This window comes from Sorghum bicolor, chromosome 8 (assembly GCF_000003195.3).
Source record: "Sorghum bicolor cultivar BTx623 chromosome 8, Sorghum_bicolor_NCBIv3, whole genome shotgun sequence".
Taxonomy (NCBI): domain Eukaryota; kingdom Viridiplantae; phylum Streptophyta; class Magnoliopsida; order Poales; family Poaceae; genus Sorghum; species Sorghum bicolor.
In genome coordinates this window covers 54,708,802-54,733,979 of record NC_012877.2, presented here as the reverse complement: position 1 = coordinate 54,733,979, position 25,178 = coordinate 54,708,802, and the positions used below count along the sequence as shown (strand labels likewise).

The 25,178-nt window shown below is 44.3% G+C and overlaps 1 protein-coding gene across 1 annotated transcript; it reads left to right on the top strand.

The window, feature by feature from the left end:
• Positions 22,235 to 24,547, top strand: LOC8068812. Its single transcript, XM_021446641.1, has 2 exons — positions 22,235 to 23,988; positions 24,115 to 24,547. Exons 1-2 carry the CDS (start codon positions 22,285 to 22,287, stop codon positions 24,454 to 24,456), a joined length of 2,046 nt encoding a protein of 681 aa, XP_021302316.1. The 5' UTR covers positions 22,235 to 22,284; the 3' UTR covers positions 24,457 to 24,547.

Genomic DNA, 25,178 nt, shown 5'->3' with positions numbered 1-25,178 from the left:
GTTGAGGAACTCCAGCTTCTATGGAGCAAACCAGGTGTGCGTATGTGGGATGAGTACAAACAGGAAGCATTCGACCTACGAGCATTGTTGTTTGTGACAATCAATGATTGGCCAGCTCTAAGCAATCTTTCAGGACAGACAAACAAGGGATATAATGCTTGCACCCATTGCTTTGGTGACCTTCAAGCTATCTATTTGAAAAAATGCCGAAAGGTCGTGTACCTTGGCCATCGTCGATTTCTTGCTAAGAACCACCAGTTGAGAAAGAAAGGCAAACATTTTAAAGGTACGGCAGAACACCGGTCCAAGCCAGGCAACCGAGATGGGGCAGAGGTATTCGAGATGGTCAAAGATTTGAAAGTAGTGTTTGGAAAGGGAGAAGGCAGCGAACCTGTTCCGAAAGACGCTTCGGGGCGTGCCCCAATGTGGAAGAAAAAGTCAATATTTTGGGAGCTACCATATTGGAAACATCTTGAGGTCCGCCACTCCATCGACGTGATGCACCTGACCAAGAATCTTTGTGTCAATCTCCTAGGGTTTATGGGTGTGTTTGGAAAGCCTAAGGATACCCTTGAGGCTCGAGAGGACTTAAAGCGCATGAAAGAACGAGACAACCTGCATCCAGAGCAGACAGATGATGGACGCCAGTATTTAAGACCTGCTAGCTACACTCTTACCAATGAGGAGAAGGAAATCATGTTTGAGTGCCTAAGCAGCATCAAGGTCCCATCTGGGTTCTCCTCCAACATAAAGCGTATAATAAATGTGCCAGAGAAAAAATTTGTCAACTTAAAATCGCACGACTGCCACGTGATTATGACACAACTGCTTCCGGTTGCCTTAAGAGGAATTCTACCTCCACATGTACGTCTGACCACCGTGAAGTTGTGTGCATTCCTCAATGCAATTTCTCAGAAGGCAATCAATCCTCTTGATCTAGCTACTCTACAGAACGATGTGGTTCAATGTCTTGTCAGCTTTGAGTTGGTGTTTTTCCTCCATCTTTCTTTGATATCATGACACATCTCCTAGTTCATCTGGTCAAAGAGATTCATATTCTGGGTCCTGTCTTCCTACACAACATGTTTCCCTTAGAGAGATTTATGGGTGTACTGAAAAAATATGTTCACCAGCGGGGTCGGCCAGAAGGAAGCATCATCAAGGGATACGGGACAGAGGAGGTCATTGAGTTCTGTGTGGAATTTATTCCTGATCTTGACCCGATTGGTCTTCCTGAATCAAGGTATGAGGGGAGACTCAGTGGAAAGGGTACACTAGGAAAGAAAACATATATCAGCCAGGGTGATGATTTATTCAATAAAGTGCACTACACAGTTCTTCGAAACTCCATTGTGGTGGAACCCTATATTGAGGAACACATGGATTTTGTACGATCCGAGAATCCTGAAAAGAATGAGACTTGGGTTACGCATCATCACATGGAAACATTCGGTGACTGGTTGCGAAAAAAATGCCAGGGTGATAAAGATATTGGAGATGAACTTTATTTGTTGGCTAGGCAACCAGCGTGGCACGTCCTCACATACAAAGGGTACGAGATAAATGGAAATACATTTCACACCGTATCACAAGATAAAAAGAGTACCAACCAAAACAGTGGTGTCCGTGTGGATGCCACGGACACGAATGGGGACAGGCACACATATTATGGTCGTATAGAGGAGATTTAGGAACTAGACTATGCACATAATTTTAAAGTCCCTTTATTCCGATGCCAATGGGTGAAGATGAAAGGAGGGGTATCAGTCGATAAGGAGTACGGAATGACAACAGTGGACCTCAACAATATTGGATATACAAACGATCCATTCGTCCTCAGTACTAAGGTGAATCAGGTGTTCTATGTGAAAGACATGTCTACAAAACCTAAGAGAGGGAAACAAGACGAGAAAAACACCAACGAGCCAAAGCGACACATCGTTCTTACAGGAAAAAGAAACATTGTGGGAATTGAAGACAAGTCAGACGTGTCAGAGGATTATGAAAAGGATGAACGGATCCCACCCTTCTGTGTGGCCAAAGACCCAAGCATCATGCTCGCTGCAGAGGACACTCAATGGTTACGGAATGATCATAACCAAGGGCATTATGTTAAGAAAAAGTTTACCACTGTGCTAGCTTGATAATGGTAGTGATTTGTACTTGAAATCTTGTGTAATATAATTGTAACATTATGGGTAATATAATTGTAACATCTTAATGTAGATTTTGAACTATTGGTATTCATGAGTTTGGTCAAACTTGGTCAAATGACCCACCTGAGTACTTCAAATGGAAAACTTTTGAATGCCAAGTTGTTAGGTCTCATCAAGACCTACATTTCATATATGGATCATATTTTCATCCGGATAAATTTGATCGAGTCCGAGGCACGTGTTTTCAAATTCGAAGACGGGCTTTGGTCAAACTTGGTCAAACGACGGAGAAAATGATTTGGAATGGAAATCTTTTGAATACCAAGTTGTTAGAGCTCATCAATATCCAAACTTTTTATATAGACCATTTTTTCATTTGGGAAAGTTTATGTAGACAATACTCACCAAATCTTGAATCTCACACAAACTTTATGAAACTATACGTGGGAAGTGTGGATTTTGAACTACACTTTGTCAACACTTTGTCAAATGCAGAAATGGTCTATATATGAAATGTAGATCTTGATGAGTGGAGCAATATTGGTATTCATGAGTTTTCCATTTGAGGCCATCCATGGTTCTGAAAATTAGCGTTTCGCTATGAATTCATTCAAATTTCAAAATTGAGAGGTCTAAACTTTTTCAAATGAAAATGTGACCACTAGAGAAAATGTAGGTCTTGATGAGTGGAACAAACTTTATATTCAAGAGTTTTCCATTTGAGGCCATCCAGGGTTCCCAAATACATCTTACAACTTTTGAAAATTTAAATTTCAAATTTATACAATCAATGTCGCGCATTTGTATAATTATTACTAAAGAAACAAAAGTTTAACGTCCAAATGACCCAAAAACAAAGTATCTGTCTAAAGCCAATAATTTTTTAAAATTTAATTGGTCATTATATTTTTGCATTAACAAAATATTCATTATGAATAACATTTATTTTGAGTAATATGAAATATTTAAAAAGCAATTGTGTTAAAAATTTTTATACTCAAGAGTAGAGCAGAATAAAATTAATGTGTATTTTTTAAAAATTTTATTAGATTTATTTAATTTATAATACATTTAACAATGTAAAGGGAAAATAAAAAAGGGAAAACCAAATTATGGCGCCTGAACTGGCGCCATAATTTGGTGAAAAACCTTTAGTCCCGGGCCGTTCCACCGCCCGGGACTAAAGGAGCCCTGCCCTATAAAGGGCAGAGCCCTTTCTTCTCCTTCCCCACCGCGCCCGAGCCCTAACCGCCGCCGTTCTTCTCTTCGTCCACGACGCCGTCGTTGCCGCCGCCGCTCCGAGCGCCCCCTCCGTCGTACGCCGCGCCCCCGCCGCGCCCCCTCCGTCGTACGCCGCGCCCCCGCCGCCACTCTCTCTATTTCTCTCTCGCGCGCGCCCGCCGCCCCGCGATCGCCACCAGCTAGCAGAGCGCTCGCCAGCCGGCCGCGCCCTCTGCGCCCTCAGTGGCGCGGGCAGGATGCCGTTGGCCGCGCGGCCACACGCGCCCTCACCGGCGGCCGAGCCGAGCCATGTTTAGGGCCTTGTTTAGGCCTTGTTTAGTTGTGAAAAAATTTCGGATTTCAATACTGTAGCATTTTCGTTTTTATTTGAAAAGTATTGTCTAATCATGAACTAACTAGGATCAAAAGTTTCGTCTCGCAATTTACAAACAAACCGTGTAATTAATTTTTATTTTCGTATATATTTAATGCTTCATACATGTGTCGTAAGATTCGATGTGACGAAGAATCTTGAAATTTTTTTGGATTTTGGGGTGAACTAAACAAGGCCTTAGTTTCTCAAAAATTTTGTAAAATTTTTTAGATTCCCGTCACATCGAATCTTTAGACGTATGCATGGAGTATTAAATATAGATAAAAACTAGGTGAATTCCCCGCGCGTTGCCGCGGAAATTTCTTAAAAATATATCATTATATATATCATTACTATATGATATTGAGTCTACTATGTATGTATACATATGAATTTGACTTGCATATATTTTATTGTATTAGATCTAGTAAAAAATTTCTAAGCTAATAGAACAAAAACTAATATTTGGTTACATTATAGAGGAATTAATTGGTGATGAAACAAATACTGTACATAACTTGTATGTTAATAGATTAAAGATTTAAAGTATTTCACATGATATAGATGTCATGGTCATTTTTTGTAATTAATATAGGATGATCGACATGGACTTAGTGAGTAATGATGTGGACACCTTATATGAAGAGATAAAATATTTAGTGGGTTACTTAGTGGGGAATGATGTGGACACCTTGCATGAAGAGAGAATTCATCTAGTGGGGTTTATCTTTATAAGAGTTATAGATAAAAACTAATTACACATTTAGTCCATAATTAGGCCTTGTTTAGTTCCAAAAAATTTTGTATTTCACGCTATAGCATTTTGGTACTGTAGCATTTTCGTTTGTTTCTATATTTAGTGCTTCATGCAAGTGCCACAATATGTAAATGTGATATAATATTTGTTCCCTATTTCTTCCTTCTTTCAGATCGACGTCTCTCTATCGTCGTCACTGAAGTCCCCGTCGAGTCTCCGCACCGACCGCCGTCTCTCCGCCGTCTTACCGCCTTCAAACTACAGGTATGTCGAGGTGGATTTATTAGTGGTACAATTATTAGTGCTATAATTAGTGGTACAATTAGTGGCTAAGCCGTAAACCCCAAACCCTTAGTTGAAACCTAAGTTGTAAACCCTAGTTTTATATATTGAAACCTAAGTTGTAAACCCTAGTCACCAATTTCTTATAAATCTAGAGTATTGCCTCTGCTCAAATTCATATATAATTAATTATTTTCATGTATATTATAGTACCAATTTCTTATTTATTTTCACGTAATATATATACAATGTTCTTTAATGTAATTAGTGATGTTCTATGGTGTATTTAGTTTTTTTTTCACGTATATATTTGATGTATTTAGTGATGTTCTATAGTGTTCTGTGATGTATTTAGTGATGTTCTAAGTCCTAAGCCCAAAGCCCTAAGCCCTAAACCCTAAACCTTAAACCACGATGGGATCAGGTGGCTACCAAACCGCAGTTCCTTAGTGGGAAAAGGCCGAAAAAGAGTTAATCGATAGGGGGTTGGTGCCCGAATCCCTCGAGTGGCCTCAACGCGCGAAGCACTGGTTTTTCGCTCACGGAGGCTCACTGGACCTTGAGACCGGAAAGGTCGTGTATGGGGAACGCATCCAAGCTGTTGCAGAAAGATTCCATCAAGCCCACTCCATCATTGAAAGTGGAGAATGGCAGCCGAATAGAGATAAAGATGAATTGACATTCGCCCTGGGGAACCCTGAGCACGGTGGACGGACGAGAGGCTATGGCACCGTGTCGTGGGAACATGCCTTCCCTGCTGATAGGGAAACTTATAGAAGCCGCCAAAGAAAGAAGGAAGAGGACAGGGAACGGATACGCAGATTGGAGGAAGGACTCATAAAGACCCAAGAAGTGGCTCAACGGGCCCTTGAGCGGGAGCAAGCGCTGAAGGCCACAATGGATGAGAAAATCCAAAAGGCCGTGGAGGAAGCTGTAACTTCCCGCCTCCAAAGCTTATCACAGCCACCGGCCGCCAACATCAGCCCTTGCTCAGCTCATCTAAAGAGCAGTTGTGCTTCTACGGAGGCGCCTGCGAGGCAAGTTGATGACGTAGGGCTGCGATTCCCGGTGGATGATGTCACCGCTCCGTTGACGTCTTGTGAGCTCCATATTTCGGAGGGCGATGGCACAGTAAAGGTGGCTACCGGTGTCGTATCTCCTATCGACCGCACCAAGACACCAATAATCCACTCTGTCCAAATACCAGCCGGATATGCTTGTGTCTCGGTGGATAGAGTGGTCAGAGGCCGTGAAAATGTGCCTCTCGATATCGAAGGCGGTGATGGAGAGAAGACACTTGGTGAAGCGGAGAAGACATTCATATGTTGGAGGAAACGGTACATCATTATTCCTGGGGTGCCGCCGCCACAACCAAACCCTAGCAGGTGCGGATTATTGTGGACGCTACTGCTTTTTCTATAATTATATACTGTATCAAATTACATTTAGTCATGTATACATATACCTTATTTGTTTTCTTCAAATCCAGGGCCTCCCCCCACCGAAGTCCGTCTGTCCATTCACCGCATGACCATAGTGTCGTGGGACACGACGACGACGACGACGACGTACAAGAGAAGGCCGCATCCCCACCACCGGCCGTCACATCTCCTCCACGAAGGAATCCAACGCCGCCCGCGGTCGAATCTCCTCCACAACAACAAGCTCCACCTGGGCCACTGCCTCTGCCAATGCCGACGACAACGGCCGCCGCCTCATCGGCACCGGCTGGTGCTGCATCGAGGAGGAAGAGGTCGTCCGCCGAGACACAGAGATCACTCCAACCACCTGCGGCAAAGAGGAAAGCTTTGAACACGAAGATCCCGAAGACGACCAAGCTTCCATATGAGAAGACCGATGAGGAAGTGCTTGCTGCAAGCAAAGCGGAAGTCAAAGCATTCTTTGAAAAATGCAAAGCTAACACAAAAGCAGAGCAAGAGCCGCCATACCTAATGTATCCTCGTTCAAAGCTACGTCAAGTGGTGCAGAAAATGACAGACGCGAACCGTGCTGCGAGTAAACAACCAGGGTCAACAATATCAGACTACGACCGTACTGTCCTAAAGAAAATCAAGGCAGACAAAAGAAAAGTCCAGCAAAAAGTTGCACAGCTCGGCGAACAAGCGCAACAATCAGTTCAGCCACTAGTGGTTGCGAATGAGTACGGTTCAAATGCCAACTTGCTGGCAATGACTATACCTGCTAATGTGGACTTAGATGAGCTCGGGAATTGGATGGAAGAAACTGGGCTGCCCCTAGAAGCACTTCTAGGGCGTACCGATGCGCCAATCCACGGAGGTGTCGATGAATATCAGAGTCGGTACATTTACGGCAGGAGTTTGTGCCACCCTGAGAAGGTACGAGGACTTGGTACGCAAATATACAAGCTGCACGAGTACTACTTGAGAGTCAGCTCAGAACATATACAAGAAGAATTGATTGCCGTCCGAGTCCGCGACCGACACTACTTCCGTGGAGATGACGTCATATGGATAGATTTTAGTGAAGTACACCAACTTCTCCATATGAATGCTCTCGACAAATCTCTCATGAGCTGCTACTGTATGTAAGTGATTCTTCCTTTCAATCATTAATCCCATTATAGCATATGTATGTATTCGTAATAACTACGCTCACGATGTGCAGACACATGATGAGAGAACAAAGATTGAAAAAAGACAATCGAATTGGTTTCATCGATCCATATGTCATGTACAAGGACACTAAAACTAAAGATCCATTGAATCTGAAGCCTAAGGAAATGGAGAAGAACCTCCGGAGGTTCTTTTATAACCAAAGGCATACGGAGAAGATACTCTTCCCTTACAATATGGGGTAAGTGTTGTGTTATATCATGTCTTAGTTAATCCGGCATTAAGATATACATATATAAGTTGACTCTAAACAAATGCAGAGATCATTGGATACTCATTGAGATTAAGATCACGGAACAAAGAATACATGTGTGGGACTCAATGAAAAAAGACCTGGCACTCTATCAAGACATAATAGACATGATCCAGAGGTAAGTATATATCATACTTTAAATATCGATGCGTGCTCCTTTACTTTATTATGCTAGCTATACCTAATCAACGAGCGTCTTATTGGGCAGGGCTTGGGCTTGGCTACAACAAAAATATCGTACGGATCTGAATGTGTCACTTCCTCCTCCTGTTCTACTCCCTTGGGTGCCCACGCAGCCGTTTGGAACGAATCTATGTGGATACTATGTTTGTGAATTTATGCGGTGCACCCTATTTAAACCTGCTCAAAGTGTTCTAAAAGTAAGTAACATGCATGTGTATACAGTAAATTCATATCTTATTTATTTGTTGAAACTAAATAGATTTTATGTATATTAATATCTTTTCTAACTAATGCAAATGGAAGGAGTGGAATATGAAAGATAAAGTATTCGAGTACACATTACTCCTTGGAGTCCAGGAGACGATCGCCGGATTTATCAACGATCATGTCATTCCGAAAGACGGCGAGTTCCACTTATACCCGCAGGGCTTCAAGCCCATTCCAAACAAGGACGAACACTTGTATGAGCTTTGAGTGGGCGGGCAAACATTATGTAATCATTAACCGGTGGCAGCACACTTGATTATTACTTGTACATAATATTATTATTGTAAATGTAATGTGTATGTACGTATGTGTATAGCTATATAATATATATAGATATATATATATATATACATATATTATACGGATAATATATATGTAGTTTCATACTTTATTTGTGTGTAATAATAATGACGCTCTCGTATAGGTGCAACGTATACGGATAATTGCGGCGTATACGATTAAATTGGAGAAAATATACAATTGAAAACCAAAATCAATAAAGAAATGAAAAGGAAAAAGAAAAAAAAACAAAAAAAACCTTTAGTCCCGGTTGGTAATACCAACCAGGACTAAAAGGGGTGGCCAGGGGTGGCGCCACGTCACTGCCTGGTGCCCCCTGTAGTCCCGGTTGGTGTTACCAACCGGGACAAAAGGTCCCCATTTAGTCCCGGGTCTGGGAGCCGGGACTAAAGGTGAGACTTTTAGTCCCGATCACTTAGTCCCGGCTCGCCACCTGGGAATACAAGTGGTTTTCGACCGGGACTAAAGGCCTGTCCTGTACCAGTGCATCAAACAAAGCTATATACAGGCATGCAGCATGCCTGATGGGGGCAGAGAGCAATTGATGTCTCTGACTATCTCACCAGTGATAAGAATTATAGTATATATACTAGATAAAACTCTACACGTTGGTGCAGAATTTTGCAACGTGTATATCTATTTGGGCCTTGTTTAGTTCCAAATTTTTTGCCAAAATAGACACTATAGCACTTTCGTTTATATTTGACAAATATTGTCCAATCATAGACTAACTAGGCTCAAAAGATTCATCTCGCAAATTATAGACAAACTGTGTAATTAGTTATTTTTTAATTTATATTTAATGCTCCATACATGTGACGCAAAATTCAATATGACGGGGAATCTGAAAAAAATTTATAAAATTTTTTGGGAACTAAACAAAGCCTTGAACATTTGATGAAAGGAGTGCATTTCATGATACATATAAAAAGGCCGGAAGTAAATATGGAAGTTATAAAATTGCAAATAGTAAACAATTCTTAAAGCGAGGCTACGTATATCCATTTTAATATTTAATGAAACATAATGCATTTTATGATACATATACAAATTAAAGGGCGGAAGGAAATATGGAAGTTATAAATTGGAGGTCGTTAGCCTATCAGGCAATAAGAATTGTTTATCTGAAAATCAGCACTATCAGGCGATAATCGTATCGTAAACAAAAAGTTAAATGGATATTGGTCCAAAGAGGGAGTTTGGCCGGAGAGACTGAAACTCTAGAAATCATCTACAGAGGTAGTTCCTTTGCTGCCTATGCAAATGGCCGATTTAATGTCAACATCTCTTTTGGCAGATGCGGCCTTGTTTGATATGATGTCGGAAGGAGTGTACTAATAAAAAAACTACCTCTGTAGTTGGTGGTCAAAAAAATTTTGGATGTCACATCGAATATTTGATAGGATGTCGGAAGAAGTATTTGAATACTAATAAAAAAACTAATTACATGACTCGTTTGGAAACTGCGAGACGAATTTATTAAGCCTAATTAATTCATCATTAGCACATGTATGTTACTGTAGCACTTAAGGCTAATCATGGACTAACTAGGCTTAAAAGATTCATCTCGTGATTTCTAACCAAACTGTGTAATTACTTTATTTTTTTTAACTATATTTAATACTTCATGCATGTGCCTAAATATTCAATGTGATAGGTGAAAACTTTTTGATGGGGAACTAATTAAACAAGGCCGCAGTCGTTTAGTTAATTTTTTTTTTTGCAAAATAGGCACGGTAGCACTTTCGTTTGTATTCGATAAATATTGTCTAATCATAGATAACTAGGGTGAAAAGATTCATCTCGCAAATTACACGTAAACTATGTAACTAGTTATGTCTTTTATCTATATTTAATATTCTATGCATGTGCCGCAAGGTTCAATGTGATGAGAAATCTAGAAAAAAATGCAAAATTTTTTAGAACTAAACAAGGCTAACTTTTGCAGTAGTAGTAGTGTACCCAGCAGCAGGCAAAATAGGGACTTGTTTAGTTCCTGAAGGAAGAATTTTACGACACTGTAGCATTTTCGTTTGTTTATAATAATTATTGTCAAAATATAGACTAACTAGGCTCAAAAGATTGTCTCGTCAATTCCGACCAAACTGTGCAATTAGTTTTTATTTTCGTCTATATTTAATACTTCATGCATGCGTTTAAAGATTTGATGTGACGGAAAATCTTGAAAAATTTTAGGTTTTTGGGTGAAAGGAAACAAGGCCCAACAACCAAGCTGTATATATTTATTGATTTGTATTGTGGATGATGCTCTATCATTTTCTGCAGGAACAACCCAAACAGTTGATCTAGTTGGAGTCATTCATTACGTAGGGTTTGGGCGTCCCGGCCACGCGAGGCCTCGTGGCCTACTCCGATCCTCCATTCATATTTCATAGATAATACCCCATATAGAGCGTCGTCATCCACGTGCCGCTCGTGGTCGAGGTGCCTATAAAAAAATGGCATCCTTGCATTGCATTGGGAGCGCATCAGCAAAACAAACAAAAGGAACTCCAAACCACCTCCTAAACTTCCTATTCTAAATTCAGGGACTTGATAAAAAAATCAACTTCAACCCACCTTCTACTTAGGTTCCTATTTTCTATGCTCTCCTAAATTATAATTTCAGCCCCTCACATTTAGAACCTCCTATCCTACTTGTTTAGAAGGTGAGTTAGAGTTGAGTCTTAATTTGAGCCCCTATTTTTTTATCATAGCATGTAAATAAAAATTTAAGGGTTTAATTTAGGGACTTGGACTGGAGTTGTCCTTGCATATAGTATCCCGTAGTATTTCTTTCGTACCCAAATTAGATGACGTTTTGGACTAACCAAAAAATAATTAATTAGAGATTAGTTTTCCTACTTTGCTCCTATAGAGTTATGGATGTTTCATCTCACAACAATCTGGTATAGGTCAGTTAGTGAGGCCTCGGTCACCGGTTCGACTCCTCCTAGCTGCGTTATTTTTTATTGTCATGTGTGCCCTCGTTTTGGCCCTGCAATGGGCAGGGGCAGTCGCGTCCCGTCAAGTAAAAACAGGTAGGGGAGTACCTACACCTGTAGACAGGTGGATTGTAATCCCGGTTGAGAAAGCCCTATAGTCCTGGTTTTCTCAATCAGGATTGGGAATTCGGAACTAAAAGTTCGGGCTTTTAGTCTCATGCAACCGAGATTAAAAATCATCTTAAAAACTTAAAAATAATTTAAATCTTGCAGATCTCCCTCTTGCATGTAAATAATTTAAATCTTGCAGACCTCCCTCTTGCATGTGTGAGATTCGAACTCAAGACCGGGTCATCCAACCGGGATTAAAAATCATCTTAGAAACTCAAAAATAATTTAAATCTTGCAAACCTCCCTCTTGCGTGTATGAGATTCAAACTCAAGACCTGTTATCTTGTACATATCTTTCTTACCAACTCAACTGCACACCACATGTGATAATGTCTTGGACGCTCTCCCTTTGAATTCACTCATAGGGGACCTTTAGTCCCGTGTTGGAAACTTTTAATCTGGGTTGGTGACTTCAACTAGGATTAAAATGTCACCCTTTGGTCCTAGTTGGTGTTACCAACCGAGACTAAAAGTTAGAGAACCTTTAGTCCGAGTTGGTAACACCAATCTGGAATAAAGGGTGGCTTTTAGTTCCAGTTGGTGTTACGACCAAACGTCACTGCTGCAAAAGTCTGCTGCACTATTCGTTGGGCAGAAGATTTTAGTCTCGATCGGTGATTCCAACTGGAACTAAATCTCTATTAGTCTCGGGCTCAATTTAGAGCGGGACTAAAAGTTAGGATCAAAAGTCTGTTCTCATAGTGGTAGTAGCCACGGAGAGGGCAGCAGTAGCATGGAGAGTGGTGGTGGCAAGTGGATGGCGGCTGCTGCGGTGGCCATAACAATGTTGCTTGTTGTGCAGCTGATGGCAGCTCTGCCGACGGCCATGCCACCCGCATGCACCCTGCACTAGGAGGACATGGACAACACCACCTCCCCCGTCGTGCCCTTAATAAACATCATCGCCAGGGAGCTTGCTAGACTAGGCTCGTGCGGGGCGGATCCTATGTGGAAACCACCGACCGAGAATAAATCTCCTGCCCAACGAATAGTGTGGCAGACTTTTGCAGCAGGGACGTTTAGTCTCGGTTGGTAACATCAACTAGGACTAGCAGCGTCAGGGTTGATGAAGTTGTGCGTCGACCCCGAGTCCAGTAGTGCGGTGAATTCATGGGCGCCAATCCTGACATGCAGCTGCATGGTGTCGCGCGCTCGAATGCCCGTCACTGTGGACAGGGAGATCATCGACTTCTCTAGGTCGAACGATGGCTGCTCGGCTGGGGGATCATCGTCAGGCTCTTCAATGATATAATCAGGCACCTCTAGATAGAATAGGCAAACACATTTGTGCTCGTGAATGAACTGCTCATCGCAGTTGTAGCATAGCCCGAGCTTGCGCCGTTCTACCATCTCCTCGGGTGTGAGGCGCTTGAAGGACCGAGCGGCACATGTCGAAGGCGCCGGTGTAGATGAGGACGAGCCACTGGTCGCTGAGGGTGCCGGCAAGGCTACCAGAGGGCGTCGCGCCGGGCGCGCTGGGGCGCCGGCAAAGGAGGAACTAGGGATGTGTTGCAGCGCTCGTATGCCCGTGCCAGGCACATAGCATGCTGTAGGTCTTGAGGTTCCTGGAGCTCTACGTCGACGCGGATGTACTTGGGCAGCCCACTTGTGAACAGCCGGGGGCGCTGCAGCGAGGAGAGATCGCCTGCGTGTGCGCCCGAGCCTGGAACGCTCCATGTATGCATCCACGTTGGCCCCGAATGGCAGCTGAGCTAGGTCCGCCAGGTGATTAGTGCTGATGGTGGGCCCGAAGCGCTGCTGGCAGTAGCGACGAGTCTGGCCATGAGGGTCGACCGATGTTGGTTTCTAGGATGAGGTACCACTGCTAGGCAACCCCCTTGAGATGGTATGATGGCATCCAGACTTTGTCCACCTCCCGTGTGAGTTGGCCTTAGAAGAATTGTTCACTCTTGTTGAGGCAACCCAGTGTATCCTCCTTGCCATTGTACGTCTCGAAGGAGATTTTGTGATACTTGGGAACGATGGCAGACTCCCACGCCAGTTGGGACGGTGCCATGTGGGCGAAAGCCAGCTGCGGCAGACTCTGCGTAACCGAGCCAAACGTCAGGATCGGCGACGGAGAGTGTGGGAAGCTGATGTGTGTGATCGGATCTCCCATGGGTGGTGGCATCGGTGTGGACTGCTGCCCCTGCGGAACTATCGATGACAGCGGTAGTGAAGGAGAGGCCAAGGCAGAGGAATCTTCCACAGCCGTCGTGACCTCCGTAACCACTGGTGCCGAAGCCGCAGGCAGGTGGGGAACGCCCCCAAAACCATGCAGCCCGAATTGCGGGTACCCCTATTGGCTGTCCATGGCCGTCAGGCGAGCACCCTAGGCAGACAGCTGATGGTTCATGGCGGACATCTGAAGCTGCATGCCATTGAATGTGGAGGTGAGCCGGGCGAGCGAGTCAGCGATGGAGGTGAGCGTGGGCGGCTAGGTCGTTGGGGTGGTGGGGAAGAGTGCGCCGGTGGTGTTGCCAAGCGGCTGCGAGACACTGGCAGCTGCGGGCACACCGGTTGACGGCGTGATCGACGCGGAGGAGTCCCCGGTTGTTGCCATGGAGTCTGATATCACGTTGTTACGGCATTGGGCTTTGCTTCGATGGTTGTAGGGAGGAGAGCGAAGGAGCTGGGTGCAAGAGCGTTGGCGGGGGCGAGGAGCCGTCACAAGTAGATCGGGGAACGCGAGCAGGAGGGTAGGGAAGGGGACGCCTAGACACAATCCCAGGCTAAGCCTGTTTCATTGATTTGACAAACTCTGACTCCTTTAACAAACTTGGACTCTAACTCCTTGGCTAACAAACTCTATCAAATCTTACTTGACCTCAAACTCTAACAAACTATCCAATACTACCTCCTTGGCGCGCCTACGCCTGCTAATCGCGCCAGGGCTCAGCCCCCTTGCTGACGCCGACGCTGATAGGTTTTGCCCACCATAACACATATCCATAAGTGTTTTAGATTGTCAAAACTAAAGACATTTTGAAAACAGAATCTGGGTCATGCAAACCTGGAGGATGCAAAAATAAAAATGACAGAGTTAGTTTCAGAGGTATATCTCATATATCTTGCTTGAAAGTTGGATATCCATGTGCTACAGACATTTTTGCCTGAGGTAAGTCGTGTGCACCAGTTGTAGAGGGCAAATCATGGTCCGATGTTTGATTGAACTTGCTTCGTCAACTTCACTCTGTTCCAGTGCTAAATCTCTTTCAGTGTAGAGAAATAACTTGAGTGCCAATACTAAAGTTGGTGCCATTTATAGTGTTTGCACAAGTATTAGATTGTCCTTCCTAAGGTTGGTGCCACAATAATAAATACTGAACTTTGTTGGAATAGTTGTTTCAGTGAATGGAATTGGGCCGTGGGAATACTGAAACACATCTAACTTTTTTGTACAGCTGTTATTTAAAATGAACAGCCTTTTGATGTTCTCACGGAGATTAAATATGAATATATATCTTGGCATTCTTTTACTCATGTTCTATGGTGACTGGGGTCTGCAATTTGTATTTACCTTCTGGTTATATTGTCCTTCATATATAGATATAAGAGAATCCTTTCTTGCAGGTGAAAAGGATCAAACTGCTTCTGTGGGACAAGACACTTTTCAGATAGATTAGGTAATATTCATCAATCTTAGATTTGTACTGTCAACCTCAGATTTGGAGATTATTGTAGTGTTCATTTATTCCGTACAGCATAAATGAACCCCAATATAGTATCAGGTTGCTTTGTTCTTTGACTAATGGTTTATATGTCATCTAGTGTGGTCATCCCTGCTTGTAGTGCTCTCTATAGTCACTATTTTAATTTGATTATTTAGTTGCATGCTGTTGTCCTTTCCCGTCTATAGGTTCTGCATGCTTCATGCCTTAAATAAATCTCTGATAACTGTGAAGATGTTATTTTCCTACAAAATAACTTTGCTATTAATTTATTTTGGGCACTAGAAGACTAAATTTGAACAATAAATGCTGAACTTTTTGTTGGTGAATGCCTGATGAGGTGTAAATACTGAAACTAGTATCTAATCAGGAAGTTTCCACTTAGCTCGGATCTGTAGCGTGGTTTTAGTGTTCACAGTGGTTTGGATTTTATTTCAGTATTCTAGTTTCAGTTGTAGTTACTGAACTCATCCTGGTTCAGTATTTCAGGTGATTGAGTTTTAGTGTTTTATATGTTAGGCACTCTCGTCTGCTGCTCTTTGCTAGATTTTTCATGTCCCAGAGATGCTGGTTTAGTTGTGTGTGCTCGGTATCTGGGCTGCTATCCAATCCACTGCATTGCACGGATCTTGTTTGGTTTTAATTTCGCGAGCGAGACATGCTGTGATTGTACGTGTGTGAGCGAGACTTGCTGCCGAATCAATACTTGAAATCTAGTCGAGTATGAATGCTTTAGTGATGTATGATATATATATTTATCTTGTCTCACACATGCAATCTCTTCTCCTTTGTGCAGATCAACGGCATCGAATGAAGTGTCTTATGCTACAAATCCTTCACCAAATCAGTCTCGTTGGCCATGATGATACTTGTGGTTGTAAATGGTACTTCTATTTGCACTTGAATTACTTGTAAAGTTATTGTGATATATTGTGAGACATGTGATGTTTGTGATGAGTATGTGATGTATGTGATATATATGTGTTGTTGATGGTATATATGTGATGTCTAGTATATATATTTTTGGTTTGTTTGGATGGAATGCAAAAAAAGAACAAATAAAAAAGTTTATTTTGGTCACTTTGCCCAATGTTCTTGGCTACAACACTCGGCAAAAGGGCATTCCGGGAACCTGGGAATCAAGCTTTGCCGAGTGTCCAGGTCATGACACTAGACAAACTAGGTATTTTGCCAAGTATCCAAGCTTTGCCGAGTGTTCGGGCCGTGACATTAGGCAAACTAGGTACTTTGCCGAGTGTCCAAGCCTTGACACTAGGCAAACTGTGTACTTTGCCGAGTGTCCACACCGGGACTCTAGACAAACTGAGTACTTTGCCTAGTGCCCTTGCCAGGACACTCAGCAAACTTAGAAATGTTATTTTAAAAAAAACTGTCTTTGCTAAGTGTTGTGCTTCAGACACTCGGCAAACCGTCTAACGCCGTCTGGGCTACTTTTGTTTGCTAGCACTTGGCAAAGGCTTTGCCGAGTGTCCGATAAATGACACTCGGCAAATCCTCCTTTGTCGCTAAGTATTTTGCTGTCTCGGCTTTGCCAAGTGTGGCACTCGCCAAACGGTTTGCCTAGTGTCTTTGTCGTTTGCCGAGTGCCTTAGACACTAGGCAAAGCACGCGATTCCAGTAGTGGCATTTGTCACGTCCAAGTTTTCCGAGGTAGCTTCAGATAGATCCAAGCCCTCCAACAGGCTGCAGTGCATTTCTGAGGCAGAGAAACATCAGATCGTATATATTACAAGCAACCTTCTTTGCTTGTTTGCTCGTCTCGGTCTCGCTCCCAGCAAATTAAAGCTAGATACATACATTCCTTTTTATATTTCATTTATTCTTTGCCTCCTCAATGCTGTCAAGAATCCGAATGTACGCTGGCTTAAGCTTTGGTCTTTAATTAGTCAGTTCCCTTTATTTCCTTGGCCATCCTCGATAAGCCAGAGGGTACTGGTTGATATGCTGAATCGGATCTACTACAAGCATCCTTTGCTTGCTCATCTCACTCCTAGCTAGATACATACCTTTTCTCTTTTATAAATTCTTTGCCTCCTCAATGCGTCAATGAATCTGAACTCTGGCTTAACCTTCTTTGATCTTTACTCTTTATAGCAAAGGTTATCCTGTCCGAGCCTTACATCATCGATCAGGCTCTCTCCTCTCCATCAGCTGAAACGATCTATCTATCTGACTTCCCTGATCGTCCGGTAGAGCGAGGAGGCGGCCTGCATCATTGTCTCAGCTCTGTGCGCAATTCCAGCAGGTGAGTGAAAAATCAGCGCTTTTAATTTTACTTCAGGGGTTTTCTTTTTTCTTCCCCCTTTTTGTTTCTTTTCTTTGCAGAAGTGGTACAAGTTTAATTTTGGCATGCATGCATCCGTCAGAATTATGGGATGCATTGGATTTTTTTTAGAAAAAGTCAATGAACCACCAGTTAGAATGTATTATACCACTTTTTTTAAAAAAAAAGTATACCCCTTATACACGTAGCACACAAGCCATATATATAGCCATTCCTCCATTAACTTGCTGGATGAATATAATATACTTCCTCCGTTCCAAATTATAAGTCGCTTTGACTTTTTTGGTTCATCCATTTTGCTATGTATCTAGACATATTATTATGTCTAGATACATAGCAAAATGGATGAACCAAAAAAGTCAAAGCGACTTATAATTTGGAACGGAGGGAGTAGTAATGACGAATGAGACAGGATCACAGGAACCCATAATTCCATAATGTATCCTAATGCAACAATAGTATGATCTAGTACCTTTTGTTTCATATTCCATGGGTATATAGTCCCATTTCTCTATTTTTAAAAATTTATATATTATAAAAAGGAGTTTTAGTTACTACCATCTCGAGAACCTAACAGCTCATATGGGTCATTTGTTAAAGAGGGATGGAATAAATAAGAGACATAAGAGACCCCACCCCCTTCTTATTAAGTCTTCTAAGTCGTTTTGCATATTTTTCATTTGACCAACAGCGACTCCACTCCTCAAAACAAGAAAAATGGCCCGTCGAAAAAATTCCATCAATGACAGGGATTGGTTTGAGGTTGACAAAATCAACAGCTATGCAATATTCATGGGATACCTGTTGATGGGCGTGAGGGGGCTTGGTTTGCTGGTGCTTACATGGACCACGGTTGTCCTCCTCGGTGGCTTCGTCTCCATGCTGCAGAAGAAGGATTTTTGGTGTCTCACAGCTATCACGCTAGTCCAAACTGCCGGGTCCGTTTCCTTACTTCCTTACACTACTGCATACACGGGCTTTGTCCAGAGCCTGGGATGCTCGGCAAAGGCAGTTTAGCTCTCGGCAAAGGCTTTGCCGAGAGTGGCTCTCGGCAAAGACCTTTCGTCACATTTTTTATCGGCAAAGAGGTCTTTGCCGAGAGCTATTCATCGGGCTCCCGGCAAAGGGTTTGCCGAGAGCCAAACCTAGCTCTCGGCAAAGAAAAGTAACCGTTACGGCCGTTGGCGGGTGATGGCAAATTTGCCGAGAGCTACTTGGCCAAGCTCTCGGCAAAGAAATTTTAATTTTTTTTTTGGAAAAAGTCTTTGCCGAGAGCCTCCAGCTTGGCTCTCGGCAAAGAGATGTATTTTTTTTTGAAAACCTCTTTGCCGAGAGCCTACAGGAGGGCTCTCGGCAAAGAGATATATTTTTTTTAAAAAACCTCTTTGCCGAGAGCCTCCTGGAGGGCTCTCGGCAATTTTTTTTTGAAAACCTCTTTGCCGAGAGCCAGGCCTGAGGCTCTCGGCAAAGCTGGGTATTTGGCCATGCAGATGGCTCCTTTGCCGAGAGCCCTTGCCCTGGCTCTCGGCAAATCGACCATCTTTTTAGTTTTGCTGAGAGCCCCCTCGACAAAGGCACCATTTTTTCAGGTTTTCCAAGAGCCCCCTTCGGCAAATCAACCAAAAACTTTTTTTTGTCTTTTCATCTAATTTTCACTTAAATGATCATATGACACATATAATTCTAGAAAATCACATATTTCACATCCAAGAGCCTATAACTCACATATTCTGACATCGATGACAATATATACCACATAATCCACATAAATGATCATTTCCATCACATTGTCCATCATAACAAGTTCAAATACTCCAAACTAAGTTCACATACATCCAAACTAAGTCCAACATGTTCAATAACCATATTCCACAAAGTTCACATATTTAAACAAAATAAGTGCATCACCACATAGTCCACAAACTCCAAACTAACTGAATCTCAAGCTAAGTTGACCTGACTCACTGTGAAGGCCCCCAATTGATATGAGAGACACCTAGGCCGCGTACCGCAGGAGAGCCACCATCTGGAGGTGTCGGCGAGATGCCAGGTATTGGAGAAATGCCAGGTGCCACGTTCTAACCTGCCGACGGAGGCTGCACAAAGGAGAACATAGTTTATTAGACAAGATGACGACAATAACTAGTTTAGGACTTACTTGTGCCTTTGACTTTCCTCACAGGAGTATTAATAGGAGTAGTAAATGCATGAGGGGTTGTCGTGGAGCCAGTAGCGTAGCTGGCAGGGCTACACCCGTTTGAGCCCCAACCGACTGTAGAAACGCTATCATTTCTGTCATCTGTTGTTGATGGGCAAGCTGGTCGGCCTCTCGCTGGCGCTCTTGAGCCTCCAACCGCTTGGCCATCCTCTGCTGCTCGGCCCTTGATGCTTCAAGCTCAGCCTACAACATTGGAAATCAAATGTTAGAGTAATGCAAAGGTAACAAAAGCAATGCAAAGTAGAACTATTGAAAAATGATGAACAACCTGGAGTGCGTCGACCCGGTGCAGTGCCGGCTCTGGTCGTGGGCGTATGGGCGGGCGGTTGCTCGCGCTCGTGGTCGATGCTCGGATCTAGGAGAGGGTGGGAGTAGTCGACCTGTCGATGATGTTGTTGCCAATCCAGTAGCGCCCATGCTTCTTGCCGCCTCCTGTCCTGATGACAAGGTCTCCATCAATGTCGTCGGTGGATGGATTGTAGTCCGGGCCATGGACCTGCCTTGCTACCTACGCGTAGGCGGTGACCTTGTCGTAGACGCCCACGTTGGTGTACGCCTCGAGCGGGTCATCCACGCTGAAGGAGACGTCGGACGACGCCGGGCCCTTGTGGGACATGCCATACACGGCGAACAAGGAGCAAGGCTGTCCCCCGTGTGCCGCCGACTGCGAGAAAGACAACAACAGGGTTACAAATGAGGCATAATTGGATGAATTGAAACATTAACACATACCCATGCTTGTGCGTATCTAGAGAGGCTGCGGTTGCCCTGATGGTGTGCTACACCAGACATTCGTCGACGCCTTTCCTGGGCCGCCCTGTGCGCCTCACGAAACATGGGGTCCAGCCACTTGTCCACCATCACCTCCCAGGCGTCAGGACAGTTGGCGCACCATCAGGCCTTCATCTTCACATCAAGTATGTTACATATAAGAATATGAAACGATGCATTGATAAAAGGTTAAGGAATCAATATGAGAATCTATCTCTTCATCCATGTACTGCTCACGGGTCAAATCTATGTCCCTTGCCTCCGCCTTGGTCTTCCTCTGTCCAAGCCTCGTCGCATACTAGTTGATGACGGTCTAGACGCGCACGTTGTAGTGCATCTCAGTGACTCGTGTCCTTGCAGACGTGGCAACCATGGTGTCGGCATAGGCCTGGTCAATTCGATCCTCGAGTTTGAAGTGGCGCTGCATATAGACACGGCATTATTGCAATGATGGACCAAAGATGCAGTGTATTTGAGACTTGTAGTGCGAGGAAGACTTACCTAGAACTCCTTGATAACCCTATTGGCCATGTTGCCTTCTTGTGTGTCTGTGGCGGCCACGTAGTGAGCAAACATGTAGGCGAGCTCCTCCTTCCCCGCGAACGTGACAATTCCAGGGAAGCGTTCCCTGCACAAGAGACCTAGGATGCTGTTGACATGGCGAGTGCCATCATGCGCCCTCGACACAACAGTCCATTTCCTGTAAAAGTCATTAAGAAAACATTTAAGTTTCTATCTCCATGATCAACATACCATATGAAGTAGTAATAGCATGTAAGTAACTCACTTAGTCCCCTCGGGACGAATCACAACACGTAGGGCTGGGTGTGGTGGCTGAGGGAGGGACGCGGGTCCTCGCAAGTAGACACTCGACGTAGTGGAGGAAGTGCTACCTCCAGTCCCGCCCTCGGCCCCTGCCTCCTCCTCCTTGTGGACCCTCTCAGCACCTGCCTCCTCCTCCACCTCGTCGTCCTCCTCCTCCTCTACAGGAGGCGTCACAGGAGGAGGTAGTGCCGGCTAGCGGCTCCTGCGTCCACGCCTCCTCTAAGACGGCTCTGGAACCTCCTCTTTAACTACAGGACGCGTCCTTGAGAAGAGCGACGCCACGCTCCTCTGACGGTCGCCCACCATCTTCGTTCAATGACCTGCAGTTAAAAGGAATAAAGAAGCAATTAGATATACATTCATAATAAATAAAGTATGACATGTATTACAAAATTATAAAGTATTTGCATGTACAACAAAATTAGAAAGTATTACAACTACTTGGTGGCGGTGGAGTTGGCCGAAGCGGTGCTTCGGCGACGACGCGGATGGCCGGCGATGACGAAGTGCTCCGGCAGTGGAGTCCCCTCCTCTCTCTTCCTCCTCCTCCCTTCCTCTTCCTCCTCCTCCCTTCCTCTTCCTCTGCCTGCTCCTCCCTTACTCTTCCTCTTCTGTCTCCTCCCTCCCTCCCTCTTCCTCCTCTGCGCCGGGATACAGGGGGGCAGGGGTGGCCTGTGGTGGGGGGCGGGGTTGGGGGCGGTGGGTGGCAGCGGGGGGCAGCGGGGTGGACGCCGCCGGCCCGGAGGCGGACAATCTTTGTTTATTTAACACAATAGATATTACTCTATACATATAGTGTCTATCTAGTTGTTATAAACTTGTCGAACTCATCGCCGTTATTGTTATTCACATTGTCGTCCTTTATTAACAGGGTCTTCGATTTCCTTTTAAAGGAAAAGGCAAGTGATATTGGCAATTCTTTGAACGGCTTGATGTCTGCCGTATTTGTCGAGGTCTCTGCAGGATTCAGGATGAGAAACAAATCTTGGAGTTCAACAATTAAAGAACCGTCGATGATTGCACGCATATGTCTAGCACTTGTTTTATCGCTTGTCCAAGTGCTAGTGCTTGCTATTGTCTTATGTCCTCTTGCAATTCTGTATCTGCTTGGGCTGTATCTCTCTGCTGGAATTTCTTTATGGCGTCTAATACAACACGATTATGGTAACAGCGATGGAGGCACCAACCTGAAGCCAGCGCTGAACGTCTTGTACTCTTTAGCCGTGGCCCAAGGTGTGGTTTACGGCTACAGGACCATCTACGATTTAACGGCAAGAACAAGACTAGTGGAATTAGTGGCCCATCATTATTCACTAGAGACAGACTTGGTTTCAGAGTACTTGGATGAAACAGTGGAAGGGTGCATGAAGGATTCATCTTTTGCAAGTGGAAGGAACCTTGTCACATATGCAGTGGACTTATTGATGGAATCTAAGTCAAGGTACGGCTATGTTTCTGGGGTTCTGATTCTTGGCACAGTAACCATGAAATGGTCGACAGATGAACAGTCTGGTCTGATAAAACAACTACTGGCTAAGTCAGCATCATTTAGCCATGTGGTGCAGCAACTGGTAGAGACATTTGGTCCGACAAGCCCATATAGCACAGAGATCAGGCTCCATGCTGCTAGGATAGTGGAAAATGTTGCTGGCAGCGTCCGTTTGGAACAGTTCCCTAAGGGCACGATGATTGAGTGCATATCATCCCTGCTCGACACATTTGAGGAATACAGTTGGCGACCTGAGGGATATAAGCGATATTTGGATGGTCACAAGGAGTATGAACGGGACTGGCTGCTAGATCAAGGGGAGCTGTGGTACTGTTACACTGTAGATGCAGTTCCAAGAGTATCCTCCAGCAAGACACAGGAAAGTGACAATGACGATAACCTGCTCCAGAGCTACAAAGGTCTAGTGGTGCAAGGCCTGCGTATCCTCCAGAAGCTCGCAATCAACGAGGAGAACTGCAGAGTGATAAGCAACACCCAAGTTCTGCTATCCAAGACGATGGCGCCCCTGATCTCAGGGAAACTCCATGAGGACCATCATGATGAATGGTCCATCATAGCAGAGGAATCACTAGAATTCATGAATCGGTTGATGGCGACTCTAGGAGAAGGGACCGAAACAACAAATCTGACAAGTGAGATCTCAAGCAGCAGCCAAGCAGCGATCATCAGAACCCTGGGGTGCCACAAATGCCCCATGTTGCTGAAAAGAAAAGCCACACAGGCCCTCTTACAATTGTCCCCGGATACACCACCCTCCATTGGAAGTGGAAGCATAATATTCGTATGGATACTGCTGGACATTTTTCTTCTGCCAGATTATCACTTTGTTGACAGGATATGCGGTGCCACTCATTTGCTAAAGAAAAGTAGCTACACCACAAGATTAGCAGGTCAAAAAATGCAGGCCATGATGATACCTTCGATAACAGAGGCAACTGACACGAGTATGCTACCATCAGTTGTTAGTAACGTTATTGGCAGCCTCGCCAGAACTGTTGCAGGTGCTGAAAACAATGCACACAGAATACATGCAGTAACGATCCTGGACCATCTCTGTCAATACTACACCAAGGACGATGAAAATCTGAAGGAGCTGAAGAAAGCCGTGGCCAATGTGATAGAAGAGGTAACTAACCTGTGGGTAAACATTTTTTTTAAAAAAAGTATCCCTTTCATTCCCATATTACTGGGATCAGAGTACTACCGTTATCACTCTGAAGTCTGAACCATACTGAATTAATTGGTGCCTCAGGTGCTCAAAGAAATTGTCCATGGGCCCACGACAGAAGAAATACAAGTTGTGACTGAAGCAAACAACGGCGGCAAGGTTCTCCTCGCAGAGGGTCCGGACTTAGAACAAGGTGGTTCTTCACATGATAATAAGAATAATGGACAGGAACGCCGCTCATCTACTCCTCATCAGCAAAAGGGTGAGCAACACCAGGGAATTATCCAACTGCAGGAGGCCTTGATAGGATTGTGCTGGTCTATAAAATTCTTTTGGATTAATAAAGACCAATATTTGTCTCGTCAGTTCAACGAGATCGCAGCCAATATATGTTCGGTACAGGGGATGCCTCACAAGACTTTGTAAGGGTGTGCTCCTAGGGTATGAACAGGAAGAACACGAAAAATACGATATGTAGAGTGCTTAAGAACTTAACATGGTATTTGTTACAATTGTTCAGCGTGCCCTAGAAATGCCCTCTTCCTCCCTTCTTATATTATTCCTCTAGTTGTTCCACACTGGGCCGAAGACACGGGTGCTGGGCCGAAGCTTCCTTCTGGGCCGAGAGGCAGGCGAGGCCGTAGAGCGTGATGGAGAGTCTTGAGCTGGTACGGTAGTAGCTAGGTCGCTAACATCCCTCTTGTCTTCAACCGGCATGTCCCCAGGCCGGTGCCCTTGGAAACTGCTGGCGTAGAGGTAGCAGAGGTTTCCAAGTGGCCAGCTCCGGCGGCGACTGGGACCATTGGATGACGCCCTGCTCCACAGGCCGGTCACCCGAAGTCCAGCGACGGTGCAGAATTTTCACCGGAACCTAAAACTCCTGCAGGTCAGAAGGAAACGAGGGTGACACCTGATGCGAACCAACCACAGCCTTTAGTTTTTTTTTGACAAGAACAGCCTTTAGTTGAGACACATGAAAAACATTGTGAATAGTTGCAGACGCAGGCAGCTCCAATTTATAAGCTACTGCTCCCATGCGTTGAATGATCTTGAAGGGCCCAAAGAACTTGAAGGACAGCTTGTTATGGGAGCGGCGAGCCAAGGAAGACTGAACATAAGGCTGAAGCTTCAAAAAGACTTGAGTCACC

Bases quoted from the DNA above. Each gene is read 5' to 3' on its own strand.
- LOC8068812 (XM_021446641.1), top strand. From the start codon at position 22,285: ATGTCTGCCGTATTTGTCGAGGTCTCTGCAGGATTCAGGATGAGAAAC. The intron at 23,989-24,114 runs GTAACTAACCTG...TTGGTGCCTCAG, and splicing joins TGGCCAATGTGATAGAAGAG to GTGCTCAAAGAAATTGTCCA.